At 35.9% G+C, this 15,981-nt stretch overlaps 1 protein-coding gene across 2 annotated transcripts in view; it reads left to right on the top strand.

Moving 5' to 3' along the window:
• The window catches only part of LOC134851323 (lipoxygenase homology domain-containing protein 1-like), a 38,381-nt gene that overhangs the window by 4,057 nt on the left and 18,343 nt on the right, over positions 1–15,981 (top strand). For both annotated transcript variants that reach the window (XM_063867355.1, XM_063867356.1), the window contains exons 4-16: positions 268–460; positions 1,649–1,758; positions 1,861–2,239; positions 2,362–2,575; positions 2,961–3,139; positions 3,541–3,848; positions 4,019–4,124; positions 4,433–4,729; positions 4,869–5,041; positions 5,287–5,521; positions 5,710–7,576; positions 7,944–8,093; positions 8,450–8,619. In XM_063867355.1, coding sequence (XP_063723425.1) covers positions 268–460; positions 1,649–1,758; positions 1,861–2,239; positions 2,362–2,575; positions 2,961–3,139; positions 3,541–3,848; positions 4,019–4,124; positions 4,433–4,729; positions 4,869–5,041; positions 5,287–5,521; positions 5,710–7,576; positions 7,944–8,093; positions 8,450–8,619 — 4,381 coding nt within the window. The remainder of the gene's footprint in view (positions 1–267; positions 461–1,648; positions 1,759–1,860; positions 2,240–2,361; positions 2,576–2,960; positions 3,140–3,540; positions 3,849–4,018; positions 4,125–4,432; positions 4,730–4,868; positions 5,042–5,286; positions 5,522–5,709; positions 7,577–7,943; positions 8,094–8,449; positions 8,620–15,981) is intronic.

Below are 15,981 nucleotides of genomic sequence, written 5' to 3'. Positions count from 1 at the left end.
TGACTGCTGCAAATAATCTTTGTCAATTTTTTTTTATTTTTTTTTGCTCCATTGCTGTAATCTATTTTGCTTAAAGGCATTTTGGGCTTAAATTCTAACGTCTCTTAATTGGAAATCATCTAAAGAGTGATGATTTTATAGGTTTCTTAGTTAGTCGATAAGGCGAGCTCGTTATACATCCTGATAGTTTTGTTCTGTTGCTTCGCTCTCTTGTCGACTCGATACTCTCCGATATTCCGTGAGCAATCAGAAAACTTTTCCGTTCAGGCGTTTGACGACGAGTGTTGGTACTGTGACACCGTTACAGTCAAGAACAAAGCAACAGGAAAACAGTGGAAGTTTCCTTGTCATCAGTGGATAGGGTGGAACACAGAGTTGGGAGAAACCTATTGCATCATAGAGTCAGAACAGAAACAAATTCAAGAGACTTTCACTCTATACCAGATAACCTCAGTCACAGGTAACTAAGCTTCCATCATTTTAGCCAATCTGCTAGCAAATGGAGAAAATCCGCGCCAGATAAAACTTGAAAAGTATTTAAAAAAATTGAAGAAAGAAGAGGAAAAGTTGAAGAATTATAATTTCATGAGCCAGATCTGAATTAATTCTTAGATCAAATTAAATAACTAACTAATTTTTCAGACCACACATTTTAGAGGAAATTCGATCCCCTGTATTTGACCCCCTGCCATGGCAATGATCCCGGGTTGATCACTAATGCTAGTCATACAATTTTCATATATGGAAAAAGGCTAGCCATACACTTTCCATGCAATTCCATACGTACAGAAAACTGAATGAAAGGTCTATGATTAGTATTTGTTCATATATGGAAATTGTATGACTAGCATTTTTTCATATATGGAAATTGTATGACTAGCATTTTTTTCATAAATGGGAATTGTGAAATTAGAACTTTTTCATATATGAAAAATTTTTGATTAGTATTTCTAAGCAATTATAAATCCAGCTAAATGAGGCAAAAATTGTTTTAAATCCTATCCCGTACAACGAGCAGTCTCTTAACAGAGAAGAAAAACCAGAGAAAAATGTTTTCTATCAGTAAATTCTCCTCCCTTGCTGAGAAAGCAAAGCAGTTCTTATTCTTATCCAAGGGAGAATCCATACCGGGCGGGAATGCCTCAGAAGGAAAATTTTAAAGAAACCTGATAGCGAGCTGAATAATCCAAAAACCAGAAACAGTCCACCGAAAAATCTGGATTTTGTCCGTCTATTCGGGCAATATTTTTACGGGATTCTTGTCTTCTAGTCACGACATCAGCCTCTGAAACAGTTCTCTATAAACACAAAATTGACACTTAAGTTAGAAACAAACAATTAAACATCGACACCATTTTATGGAGGTCAACCCGGGGTAGTGTGCGATGACAAGGTCTTACTTGGCCTCTAGTTTCAGGTCTGCCAACCCTGGCCAATTTTGGTTGCAATAATGATACCATACGAAATGTCAAAACGCAAAAAAAACGGCCTTTAGTCGCAAAAAAAAGAGCTTCACTCAGCAAAACAACAGTCTGTAAGGTGGGAAAACAAAAGAAACGAACTGTGCTTAGACAGGCTTGATAGCTTTTCATAGACTCTCTGCCAAAAGCAAAAACCACAAATAAAATTGGTTTCTGTTGTGTTTGAGGTTCGGGTGCTAATGACGGGACCTGCGCAAACGTAGCTATTACTCTCTATTCGACCACCTCTGACACTGGTCCACTCATTCTAGAAAGAAACAGTGATGACATTTTCCAGGTAACGTGAAGAACCATTGACTTCCAAGAAAACATTTTTGAAAATCATTTACCGATCCAAATCACAACAACAGGCAAAGCAAAAAAAATAGCCTACTTTCAGCCATCCAAAACGGATGTTTTCACGATGGAAGCCAAAGAATTAGACGACATCATCAAAGTCCGAATCAAACTTCTCGAGGACGACCCAACGGCCTCTGATTGGTTCCTGGAACGACTCGCCATCAAAGTCAGATCTAGACCGAACGTCGTTTACTACGCCGCATGTTCCGACTGTGTGTCCCAGTTTGGAAACCCAACTGACCTGAGAGTCTCCACAAACCCTCTGGAGTGCTTGAAGTGCAACAGGTTCAAGGTCACAGTGTTCACTGGGAAAGGGAGGGACCATGGGACTAGTGCGAATGCTTTCATCGTCCTCTTCGGGAGTACTGGTCACTCAGACGAAATTCTTCTCCAAAATGACGGAACTTGTTTTGAACAGGGTGATTTAATACTATACCTTTCATACTCAATTCTACACCATTTCTATACATAGTTAACCTTCATGTTGCGACATTGTGATTTGAAATATATATATTTGCAATTATGATTCGCGCTTTTCCAGGCATCGTATCCGAATTCTCTATCAGCACTCCCTTCCTCGGGGGTTTCGTGCGCCAGATGCGACTGAGTCATGACAGAAGGGGAGACAGGCCAGAGTGGTTCGTGGACAAGGTCATTCTGGACCAGCTAGATGCGCCCAGGAGAGTGTATGAGTTTGAGTGTAGAAGGTGGCTTTCTTCTGATAGGGACGACGGCAGCATCAGTTGTGTCCTCAAGTTAGTTGGAATTTTGTTGAACTTTATATCAGGGCGACCCCACTGATGTTTCTAGCTCTTTCGAAACACTATTCGGACCCGCGGCCGAATATTTGAAAACACTGTCCTTGTGCCAGTTTTTATTGGGCTTTGACCAAAAAAAAAGATATTTTCGGCGTACCGACCCAAATCTATTAGAAAATTGACGCCCAAGGCGCGCTTAGAAAACTCTCCTGAAAAACCACCCTTCCCTAATATTGTTACGGGATGTATGGTAGTTGGCGTTTTTAGGTTCAATTCAAGTGGTTGCAAGTTTCAAATTTTTTGATGTTACAAACAAAAAGTTAGCTTCAAAATAAGGATGCCATAAAACTCTCATACTTTCACTGAATAATTTTGTGGTCAGGCCGACTGGGTTCGAAGACATGGCAGATGATTTGACTGACGGGGACGGACTGAAGTCGACTGCGAACACTTTTGTCATCACTGTGAAGACCAATCTGGAGAAACAGCGACTGGACTCAACAGACAAGTGCACATGTCTCTATGTCATCCTCTACGGAGAACAGAAGACAGGCGAAATGGGCGAGTTGTTCAAATGTTTATAACGCCTAACGCTCACAAATCGAAAAACCTTAAAACACACTTATTACACACCTAGATTAGATTTTTATCAAGAAAGTTTTTGAGACTTTAGAGAAATTATTTTTGATGTCATTTATTTGCGTGCGCATTGATTGTTTGGTTTCAGAAACAATCAAGGCGCGTGCAAATAAATGACATAAAAATGATTTCCTTAAAAACACAAAAATCTTCAAAGATAACTAATTATCTTCTCATGTTTCTGCCATCTTAAGATTTCCAAAAAGTCGCTATCTCGAGTTCGAATGACCATTAGCGATTTAGCAAGAAGTTTAGATGAATTTAGCAAAAAATGTAATGTTTTGTCACGATGTGTTTGCAAAAAAAGAAAACCTGATGCTCAGATGGATACCTGCAAGTGTCTTCTCCCAAACTGTTCATCAAAGACGACTTCGCCTCATCTGACAAAGTGACTTACACTCTCACCTGCGACAATCCCAGTCCTCTGACTCAACTGTGCATCGGACTCAAGGACCACTCGCAGGAGACATTCGTGGATGACGTCATAGTGTACTGTCCGGAGACATGTATTCAGCAGGTGTTCACGTGTGGTGGATGGCTCTCGGACAGGAGGGATAACAAGTTGACGGAGAGGACTTTGTTCGAAAGGATGGATGAACGAGTCATCCGAAAGCCAAACAGAACCTGGACGGTATTACATAAGTGTCTGTTAAACAAGACTTACAATGAAACTAAACTCAAAGTCTATAAAAAAGATTCAAATAGATATCTTCATGAACTTTTTTGCTGGGAGTCTGCGCAAAATGACATTAGTTAATGACAACCAAATTGATTGAAATTCATGGCAACTGTTTGTTTTAGACGGAGATAATTGGTAAAAACGAAGATGTGGAAGTTGAAGGCGAGCTGAAGTTGGTGTTTTGGGGGAGAGAAGGTCGCACCTCGATGCATACTATCATCAATCCACGTAAATACATGTATATTTATTGCATACAGCTGAGACAGCGCATGCAGTGCTTAACGCATAGCCAAAGCTTCAAGCTAAGCTTGCCTTGGACGCTATTAAATCCCTACACCGCCAAAAGGGTCCCTCTATGGTACTTGTTAACGACATCTGAAGACTAACCCCAAATTAAGGGCGCCTTGGTTACCAGCAACCTTTTAGCCTAAAAGAAATTTTGCTGCTATTTCAGAAAAAAAAATCTCAATCAAATTTTTGACAATTGTTTGAAAAACACCCGTTGAGAAAATCCGAGATCCGTCTTTGGATTTCAGGTTTCAACGAGCAGATAACACTGTCATTAGAAGACGTCGGAACTTTCTTCAAAGTTTCCCTTGAATTCAATCCAAATGACTGTGGCGATAACTCCGAGATATTCATCAAGAGACTCTTTCTCAATGGAAAGAAAAGACGCGAAGAGTATCAGTTTGAATTCAAACAACTTTTGTCGGCCGCTAGAGGGCCATTTTACTCTTTGGCAACTGATGTTCCTGCATTCAGTGATGGTTTGAAAGTGAAGCAAGCTAAAGTAGAGGAATATAAAATATCAATCAAGACTTCGGAGACAAAAGGTAGAAAACTGTGCCTTCGATCTTCCAATGTTTTTTGTTTGAAAAACTAGCTATGCTGTTTGCTTAGGACTACGTTAGTGTTTATCAAGTGGTACTTCTGAGTGTAAAATATAACTCATTATCTCAAACTCCATTGCAGGTGCTGACACTTCGGCACAGGCGTCTCTGGCTCTGGTGGGGAGTAAGAGTGACAGTGGGTACAGGAAGTTGTTCCTCAACCCTCAAATCAACCCAGAGTCTCATTCTATTTTTCGCACAGGGCAAACAAACTACTTCGCCTTTAACTGTGTACAGCTGGGAGAAATTGAACACGTAAGGCGTTTTTTTTTGTCCTTTGCTAAAACTTATTTCAAATTTTCTCCTGAATTGTTCAATTCGAAATACACTTAAAAACACTTTCAAATTTCTTTAAATGAAAATGTTTGCGACATTTTTTTCATTAATCCTAGCCATAATAAAATATTAGTTATTAGAAGTGAAAGAGAAACTAATGAGCCGCTTTTGACACACTTCTAGCTTTGGTACAAATTTTTCAAGTTCAATTCGCTTTTTCCCAGATTATTCTCGGTCATGATGGCAAAGAATCCGAACACGATTGGCTGGTGGAGGAAGTGATAGTCACGCCCCCTCCCGACTCAAAAGAGGACAGGCTGCTGTTCCCCTGTGGCCGGTGGATATCGGCAACCAAACACGACCGTCACACCCAGATTACACTCTACCCATTGGGCAAAGGTGGAGGCAAGGCATTCTGCAGAGACTACAAGGTGCGGGTTCTAACAGCAGATGTTCCAGGTACACTTCCTTTCATTTTGATTGTTATTTATGAATCTGCAATTGAGTAAAATTAGAGTCAGTTCGAAATAAAGTTTGAGTGCGGGTGCATAGAAAACTCAAAATGTGCTTAGGAAATAATTTCACTCGTTTTTTGATTGACAACTTCTCGTGTTCTATATTTCTGTTCATTGTGACGATCGCTTTAGACACTATTGCAGACATTGGATCTGCCTTCATTACCCTCATCGGGACCAAATCCGAAGCTACCAGTCTTAAACTGACAAATCAGAAACAAACAACGACCGCCGGCGACATTTTCAAACCAGGACAATGGGCCGAATTCGTTTTCCGAACTGCTGAACTCGGTGAAATTCACCAAATAGTGATTGGCCACGAAGACGAAGATAAAAAGTGGTTCGTGGATAAAATCGAAGTTTTCTGTGAACAAAGATGTGAAAAAATGTCTTTTCATCCGCAAAGATGGCTCGCAAAAAGCGAAGGCGATGGATGTTTAAACGTTTCAGTAGATCCTTCTGAAGCTATTCACGGACAGCCGAAAACTAGATACGATTTGACTATCGAAACCGGACAGCAAGGCACAACTGGTGATGTTTTCCTGACCTTATTTGGAAGTTGGGGTAAAACTGAAGAAGTCTCTTTGCGAAAGTCAACGCACCATTTCCAGTCTAACGGAAAAGATCATTTTGATTTTCAAGAAACTGATGTGGGCGAAATAGATAAAATCAGATTTAGATATGTGCCAAACGAGCTTGAAAGTTGGGATTTAGACTTAGTCAAAGTTATGAGAAATGCTCCAATAAAATTAGACAGATTGTCTGAGAAGGAATGGATGAAAAAAGGCGTTTCAGTAAGGCACAGTTTTGACAACCGAAAGCCCAATGATTTTTCAAATGTTAAATTTGACGTGAACTATCTATTTAAGTGCAACCAACATTTCCGACCGACAAAAATTAATGCGAAACCGGTTCTAGAGTTTGTGCCTGAAAGTATGAAAAAATCTTCAAGAAGAAAAGAAGCAAAAACTGAGTCCTATGACGTACTAATTCAAACAGGTTCAAATTCAGGGAAAACTCAAGACTTAAAAGAAAATAGCTTTGCGATAAATCTAATCGGGGCTCGTGGCGATACTGGCTTCCGTGAATTTTCAGGCCAGATTTCTGATGCTGGAAAATTGATCACATTGACGGTTGAAACTTTAAATATCGGCATGCCTGAAAAGGTGATTCTTAAAGTCAATGGTTCGCTCAAGTGGAATGTAGAAACTGTCAGTTTACAAACATCTAAAAAGGAGTTTTTCTTTCCAGCTGAAGTTTCGTTTGACGTCTACAACGAAGTTTCAGGGCAGATAAATCACACATTAACTCCTATGAACAAAAACTTTGTGAAAAACTTCCAAGATAAACAGAAAAAATCAAAAGGAAAATGGAGTTTACGGTCCAAATTTGGATTAGAAATGACAATGGGAAAAGTTCTTTACAAAGTGAAAACATTTGCAAAATCTTTCGACGGCCTCGAAAAATCAGACGGTGATGTTTACATGCACCTAATTGGGAGTTTCTCGAAGTCAGAGAAATTCATCTTGAGCCAGTCATTATTACACAATACGGCATTCAAGTCAGGGCAAATGGACGAATTTGATTTGGAAACATTTGATCTTGGAGCCATCGAGTCTATTCATCTGGGCTGGAAACCAAAAGGTGCTTCTCACAAGTTTCCCTTTGAGAAAATCCAAGTGAGGTCAGGTCAAAAAGGAACCCAATGGTCGTTTGCTGAAAGTGGTTCTGCCCAAGATGTTGATCAAACCAAGAACCCTTCAGGGTACTGTGAACGAGTTCTGAACTACCTTCCTGCCTTCGTGAACACTTTTAAACCGATGCGATTTTATGAAATCAGGATCAAGACTTCTGATTCGATCACAGATGGCTCTACTGATGCTAACGTGTACATTCAGTTGTACGGGGATGACTTGAAAAGCGAAGTTGTGAATATGGTATCAAGGAAAGATCTGAGGAGCAACTGTTTCAATTTGGGCTCCGAAGACGTCTTCATCAGGTAGTTTTTCCACAAGTGTTTCTTCCTTCCTTGTTTCAAGTTAAATACCAGAGTGAACTAGAGTGTTTTTTGCGTGGTTTGATGAGAGAACTAGACGAACGTGTAGAAGGTTAGTGGATTGAGCAAAATCGGCAACAGTTGACTTCGAAAATGACTAACAAATAAAAAAAATGAAAAAAGTTTACTTCCGAAGAATTTATCCAAAGAAGCGCTAAATGTAGCTTCCAGAAATAATTTTCATTGGAATCAAAAACCCTTACACAATTCTTCTGAAAATTTTAAAAGATAGTGCAGAACTTAGACGGCAATCTTCAAGATTCTGGGATCAAAAACTATTGAATAGCTTATCTCAACTGTTACTTTTCAGGGAAATGGAGAACATTGGAGACTCTATTCGCAAAATTCGCATAGGCCACAACAACTCTGGATTTAAGCCCGGATGGCATCTGGCATGGGTAGAGATACGAGAACTGCTCGGAGAATACGACTCCCTCTGCTACCGATTCGAGTGCAACAGGTTACTAAGTAGCAAGAGGCTAATGATCAAGTTACACTTCACTGGAACGCAACTTGAGCTTCAAGCTATACTGATTTACTACTAAAATATATTGGCGGTTTGATACAATTAGATTTGGTAACAATAGATTGGCAAAATTTTTAAGAGTTATGCGGCTGGCTTCATTCATAAAGGATCATGTTGGCCAGAAGCATGGTAAAATCAATCTAGATGTTTTAAGACTCTGTTAGCTGTACTTTCTCAAAAACTGAACAAAGTTAGTATCTTTTATTGTAAACAAAGCCACCAAATGGAAACTTTAAAAATAGCGTACTTTAAATGATAGCTTTGATATAAGTAGTTTTTTTTCTAAACAGATGGCTGGCCCGAAGCGAAGACGACAAAGCAACCGAGAGAGAACTAAATCCAACTAAAATTTGGGCTCTCAAATATGATGCAAATGGGAATCTGGAGAAAACTGAGAAGACGGTGGAGAAGTTAGCCATCAAACAATACAAAGTGCACGTGTACACAGGGAGCGTACCAGGTTATAAAACAAATATTTATTGCGTCATATTTTCTGCTCACACAAGCAGGCTTGCCAGAGTATTATTATAGGGTCAATTCACTTTTTTCTAACGCAAGTCGCGCCTTTTAGTGCAAATTTTCCCTAAAGCTTCTCAAAAACAAATTTGAGAGACATTTTTATGACCCTTGAATTTGCCGTGGAACTGAGCTCAAATACAAAAAGTATTTTATTGCGATAAATTTTTGCAAAGTTTGTAGATCGGAAAAGTGCCAAGTTTTTAATTTGCTAGATTTAACATATGCGCGCTTTTATTAACATATATGAGATGCTCTGTGAGGTGCTCCGATTTCTTCATAGTGAAGTCAGGTTTTTTATCCTAAAAAACTATACAGCTAATTTTTCATAAAAATCGAGAGTTTCTGTGAATATCGAAAAACTTCATGCACATCGATTTTGATAATAATTTGCTCGAAATTAGACTAAAGCTCAAACTCGACTTTTTTTTCTCGACATTGGAACCGTTTTTTATGTAGTTTAAATCACGACTGAAAATGCTTCAATTTGACATATCACTTGGCCCATCGCGATGTTTATTTGTGGTACCTAATTTTGCGTATAAAACAAAAAATGAATACAAGGACAGTCTGTTGAATAATACATAAGAAATTTTCATTGCTTTTTCAAATTAGTTGTTTTTTTTTGCGCGTGGCGTGATGAAAGGATCTGAAGAAAACCTGATAGTTAGATAACTTCGACAGTCACTGCAAGAGAGACAAATCGCGCAACAATTTGGAAAAAAACCGAATTTGAAAAAACCAAAATTTTTTTGAAGTTTTTTATTTTATAAAGCAAGGCGCAAAAAACTAATTTTAATCAAGGTTCGTGGCTTATCTCTCTACAATTGGTCTGCTCACTAGCTTTACCCGTTCGAAGTTACACAAAAATTTGAAAATCTCAAACTGGTTTTTCTCGACATTGAATAAACTTTTTCAATACAAAAAAAACACGCCCAAAGACAACGTTCATCCCAATTTTCAACTGATTGGAACAAAAAAACACACGAAAAGAAAGTTACTCGATGATCGGAACCTCAAGTGACAACTCGTGTCACTTAATTGCTGATCAAAAATTGCGTTTAAAAATTAATTGCAGTTGAATTGGAGGATTAATGTTTCTATTTCAATTGTTAATTGCATCAAAAATCTCAGAAATAGAAGGATAATTAGCTTGTGAAGATAGAAAAAACAGCCGAATTAGTAATAAATTGCAGGGACTAGCTTTAGTTTCAATTTGTGATTTCTTTTTTTTTGCTTTATGCTAATTAAGCTGTCAGTTGGTTCTTTCAATTGGCTAACATAAAAAAAACAAGGATAACCAGTTACTGTGCTAATAGCACAGAAAGTTCCGAGCATAGTCCTAACAAACATAGATTTTTTTTCAAAAATTTTTTCTGTGTGATGTAATATAAAAATCTGCACAAAAAACAGAAGTCAAACATCTTTGTCAATCATAGTCGAATAAGCTAAATCGAAAGCAGTTTTTATGGAAAAAACTTAGAAAATGAAAAAAAACTGTAAAAAAATTCTTAAAAATCTTTGTAAATTTTTTTTGCAGAATTTATTTGAATATTTGAAAATTTTGATTTACAAAATGGTGCTAAAACAAGCCAAAAAACTAACTTTGTTTGAATAGTACTAATTTTTCATGGCTTTAAGTACTACTAAATAAGCTATTGTAAGTGTGCACGCTGACATTTATAGCTGGAAATTAAACCAAAAATCAAAAATTTCAAACTTCGAATTTGATTGACACTAAGAGATTTTTTTTGAATATTTTTAATATTGCTCGAAATACGACTGAAAGTGCTGCAATATGACATATCATTTGGCCCAACGCGATGTTTATTTGTGGTACCTAATTTTGCGTAGAAAAAAAAATGAAAACAAGGACAGCTTGTTGAATACTACATAAGAAACTTTCAATGCTTTTTCAAATTAGTGTTGTTTTTTTTGCGCGTGGCGTGATGAAAGGATCTCAAGAAAACCTGATAGTTAGGTAACTTCGACAGTCACTGCAACATAGACAAATCGCGCAACAATTTGGTCAAAACTGACTAGGAAAAAAACCGAATTTGAAAAAACTAAAAAATTTTTGAAGTTTTTTATTCAAAGCAAGGCGCAAAAAACTAATTTTACTCAAAGTTCAAGGCTTATCTCTCTATAATTGGTCTGCTCACTAGCTTTATCCGTTCAAAATTAGACAAAAATTTGAAAATCCCAAACTGGTTTTTCTCGACATTGAATAAACTTTTTCAATACAAAAAAAAACACGCCCAAAGACAACGTTCATCCCAATTTCAATTGATTGGAACAAAAAAAAAACACAAGAAAACAAAACTACTCAATAGTCGGAACCTCATGCGACAATTCATAACACTTAATTGCCGACAGAAAATTGGGGTTTTAAATTAATTGCAATTGAAATGGAGGATTAGTTTTTCTATTTCCATTGTTAATTGCATCAAAAACCTCAGAGTAGAAGGATAATTAGCTCATGAGAGATAGCCGAAGTAGTAATATATTGCAGGGGCTAGCTTTAATTTCAATTTATGGTTTCTTAGTTTGGTTTTATGCTATTTAAGCAGTCAGTTGATTCTTTCAATTTGCCAAGGTAAAAAAAAGAAGGATAACCAGTTACTGTGCTAATAACACAAAACGTTCCGATCATAGTCCTAACAAATGAAATTTTTTTCATAGTCATAGTCGAATAGGCCAAGTCAAAAACAGTTTTTATAGAAAAAACTTACAAAATGAAAAAAACTGTAAAAAAAATCTAAAAAATTTTTGTAACTTTTCTTCCAGAATTTTTTTGAACTTTTATATTCTTGATCAACAAAATGGTGCTAAAACAACTCCAAAAACGAACTTTGCACAAAAAGAACTAATTTTTCTTGGCTTTAGGAACTCCTAAACAAGCTATTGTAAGTGTGCACGCTGACATTTTTTGCTGGAAATTAAACCAAAAATCAAAACTTCTAGTTCGGTTTTGCTTGACACTGAGATTTTTTTTTTAAAGTTGCTCCAATCACAACTGAAAAGGCTTCAATATGACATATCACTTGGTCCATTGCAATGTTTATTTGTGGTACCTAATTTTGCGTAGAAAACAAAAAATAAAAACAAGGACAGCCTGTTGAAAAAAACGTTAGTGTTTTGTTTTCTTTTGCGCGTGGCGTGATGAAAGGATCTGAAGAAAACCTGACAAATAGGTAATTTCGACAGTCACTGCATGAGAGATAAATCGCGCAACAGTTTGGTCAAAAAATGGCTAGAAATTAAAAACCCAATTTGAACGAACTAAAACTTTTTTGAAGTTTTTTATTCAAAGAAGGCGCATAAACTAATTTTACACAAGGTTCATGGCTTATCTCTCTCCAATCAGCCTGCTCGCTAGCTTTAATCGCTTGAAGTTAGACTAAAACTTGAAAATCAAATAAGTTTTTCTCGACACTGAATAAAATTTTTCAATAAAAAAACACGCCCAAAGACAACGTTTTCCCCATTTTTCAAATGATTGGAACAAAAAAAACACACACAAAAATAAAGTTACTCAAAGGTCCACGGTCGGGAACTCAAGCGACAATTCGTATCACTTAATTGCTGATAAAAAAAATGCGTTTGGTAATTAATTGCAATTGAAGTGGAGGATTATTTTTTCTAGAACAAACTAAAATTTTTTTGAAGTTTTTATTCAAAGAAGGCAAGAAAAACCAATTTTACTCGAGGGTCGTGGCTTATCTCTCTCCAATCAGCCTGATCGCTAGTTTTAATTGCTTGAAATTAGACTAAATTTGAAAAATTCAAATTAGTTTTTCTCGACGTTGAAATTTTTTTTTCAATAAAAAAAACACGCCCAAAGACAACGTTCTCCTCATTTTTCAGATGATTGGAACAACAAAAAACACACAAAAACAAAGTTACGCAATGGTCGGAACCTCAAGTGACAACACGTATCACTTGAATGCTGAAGAAAATTTGCACTTAATAATTAATTGCAATTGAAGTGGAGGATTAATTTTTCTATTTCAATTGTTAATTGCATCAAAAACCTCAGAAGTAGAAGATAATTAGCTCTTGAGAGATAGTCAAAACAGACGAATTAGTTATATATTGCAAGGACTAGCTTCATTTTCGATTTATGATTTTTTTTAGTTTCTTTTCATGCCAATTAAGCTGTCAGTTGGTTCTTTTCATTGGCCAACGTAAAAAAAAAAGAAGGATTACCAGTTACTGTGCTAATAGCACAGAAAATTCCGATCATAGTCCTAACAAATATTCTTTTTTTTTCAATTAAGTGTATTTTTTTCTGTGTTATATAATATAAAAATCTGCACAAAAAAAAGATATCAGACATCTTCGACAGTCATAGTCGAAGAGGCAAAATCGAAAACAGTTTTTATAGAAAAAACTTACAAACTGAAAAAAAACGGTTAAAAAAATTTCAGAAAATTTGTAAATTTTTTTTTTGCAGAATGTTTTTGATTTTTTAATCTCTTGATTTACCAAATGGTGCTAAATCAACGCCAAAAACGAACTTTGCTGGAACAGAACTACTTTTTTATAGCTTTAAGAACGGCTAAACTAGCCATTGTAAGTGTGCACGCTGACCTTTTTAGCTGAAAATTAAACCAAAAGTCAAAAATTTCAAACTTCGGTTTTGCTTGACACTGAGAATTTTTTTGAAATTTTAAACTTTTGCTCGAATCACGACTGAAAGGGCTTCAATATGACATATCACTTGGCTCATCGCGAAGTTTGTTTGTGGTACCCAATTTTGCGTAGAAAACAAAAAATGAAAACAAGGACAGCCTGTTGAAAAATACATAAGAAATTTTAATTCTTTTTTCAAATTAGTATTCTTTTTTTGCGCGTGGCATGATGAAAGGTTCTGAAAAAAAAAACTGACAATTAAGACACTTCGACACTCACTGCAAGAGTGACAAATCGCGCAACAGTTTGATCGAAAAATGACCAAACTAAAATTTTTCTAGAAGAAACTTAAAAAATTTTTGAAGTTTTTATTCAAAGAAGGCGGAAAAAACTAGTTTTACTCAAATTTCATGGCTTATCTCTCTACAATCAGCCTGCTCGCTAGCTTTAATCGCTCGAAGTTAGACTAAAACTTGAAAAATTCAAAGTGGTTTTTCTCCATACTGAATAAATTTTTTCAAAAAAAAACACGCGCAAAGACAACGTTCTCCCCATTTTTCAATTGATTGGAACATAAAAAAAACCCACAAAAACAAAATTAATCAATATTCGGAACCTCAGGTGACAAATTGTATCACCTAATGTTAATTGCATCAAAAACCTCAGAAGTAGAAAGATAATTAGCTCGTGAGAGATAGTCAAAACAGCCGAATTGGTAATATATTGCAGGGACTAGCTTTAAAATCAATTTATGATTCTTTAGTTTCTTTTCATGCTAATTAATATGCAAGCTGGTTCTTTAATTGGCCAATATAAAAAAACAAGGATAACCAGTTAGTGTGCTTATAGCACAGAAAGTTCCGATCATAGTCCTAACAAATATACATTTTTTTTCAATTTAGTGTAGTTTTTTCTGTGTGATAAAATATAAAAATCTGCACAAAAAATAGAAATCAGACATCTTCGACAGTCATAGTCGAAAAGACCAAATCGAAATTAGATCTTATAGAAAAAGCTTACAAAATCAAAAAAAAACTAGAGAACGAAACTTAAAACATTTTTTGTAAGTTTTTCTTGCAGTTTTTTTTTGATTTTTTGAAACTCTTGATTTACAAAATGGTGCTAAAACAACCCCAAAAATGTACTTTGCTCGAATAGAACTACATTTTCATGGATTTAAGAACTACTCAACAAGCTATTTTAAGTGTGCACGCTGACCTTTTTAGCTGGAAATTAAACCAGAAATCAAAACATTCAAACTTCGGTTTTGCTTGACGCTGAGAAATTTTTTTGATTTTTTTTAATGTTGCTCGAATCGCGATTGAAAGGGCTTCAATATGAAATATCACTTGGCCTATCGCGATGTTTATTTGTGGTACCTAATTTTGCGTAGAAAACAAAAAAGGAAAACAAGGACAGCCTGTTGAATAATGCATAAGAAACTTTTAATGCTTTTGTCAAGTTAGTGTTTTTTTTTGCGCGTGGCGTGATGAAAGAATCTGAAGCATAACCCGATACTTAGGTAACTTCGACAGTCACTGCAAGATAGACAAATCGCGCGACAGTTTGGTCAAAAAATGGCTAGAAAAAAAAACAAATTTGAACAAACTAAAATTTTTTTGAAGTTTTTTGTCCAAAGAAAGCGCAAAAAACTATTTTTTACTAGAAGTTTATGGCTTATCTCTCTACAATCAGCCTGCTCGCTAGCTTTAATTGCTCGAAGTTAGACTAAAACTTGAAAAATTCAAGTTACTCGACGGTCGGAACCTCAAGGGACAATTGGTATCACTTAATTGCTGATAAAAAAATTGCCTTTAATAATTAATTGCAATTGCGGTGGAGGATTAATTTTCCTATTTCAATTGTTAATTGCATCAAAAACCTCATAGTCATAGTCGAATAGGCCAAATCGACAGCAGTTTTTATAGAAAAAACTTACAAAATGAAAAAAACTGTAAAAAAAAAATTAAAAAATTTTTGTAAATTTTTTTGCAGAATTTTTTTGAATTTTCGAAACTTTTGATTTTGAGGAAATGGTGCTCAAAGAACCCCAAAAACTAACTTTGCTCGAATAGAACTAAATTTTTATGGCTTTAAGAACTCCTAAATAAGCTATTGTAAGTGTGCACGAACTTAAGTGTGCACTTTTTAGCTGGAAATTATACCAAAAATTTCAAACTTCGGTTTTGCTTGACACAGAGAAACTTTTTTGAATTTTTTTAATGTTGATCAAATCACGACTGAAAGGGCTTCAATATGATATATAATCCGACACTCTCCGATGATTATTTGTGGTACCTAATTTTGCGTGGAAAACAAAAAAAACTAAAACCCCCCCGAATACAAATTTTTTCCGCATTTTTCTTATGGTTCCAACAATTTTAAATTGTTGCCTTTCACAGCATTACGAGCTGTCGCTTATTTCCAACTGTCGCTGGCTTCGAATTGCCGCCCAACCATGATGCTGAAGGCGAAAGTGCAAATAATTTGAATGTGGACAAAATAATCTCAACTCAGATGCGTTCTCAAAAAGTTTGTTCCAACTTTCATAGAAAATGATGCAAATTTTGTGCTCGGGGTGTTTGTATTTCTCCAGACAAATTTAGACAAAAAAACGAGTTTTCAAGATATTTTACCTGCGAATGAGTTTAGTAAAAATCTAGGGAAATCA

This window comes from Symsagittifera roscoffensis, chromosome 7 (assembly GCF_963678635.1).
Source record: "Symsagittifera roscoffensis chromosome 7, txSymRosc1.1, whole genome shotgun sequence".
Taxonomy (NCBI): Eukaryota; Metazoa; Xenacoelomorpha; order Acoela; family Convolutidae; genus Symsagittifera; species Symsagittifera roscoffensis.
This window is presented reverse-complemented; position numbering and strand designations above follow the sequence as displayed.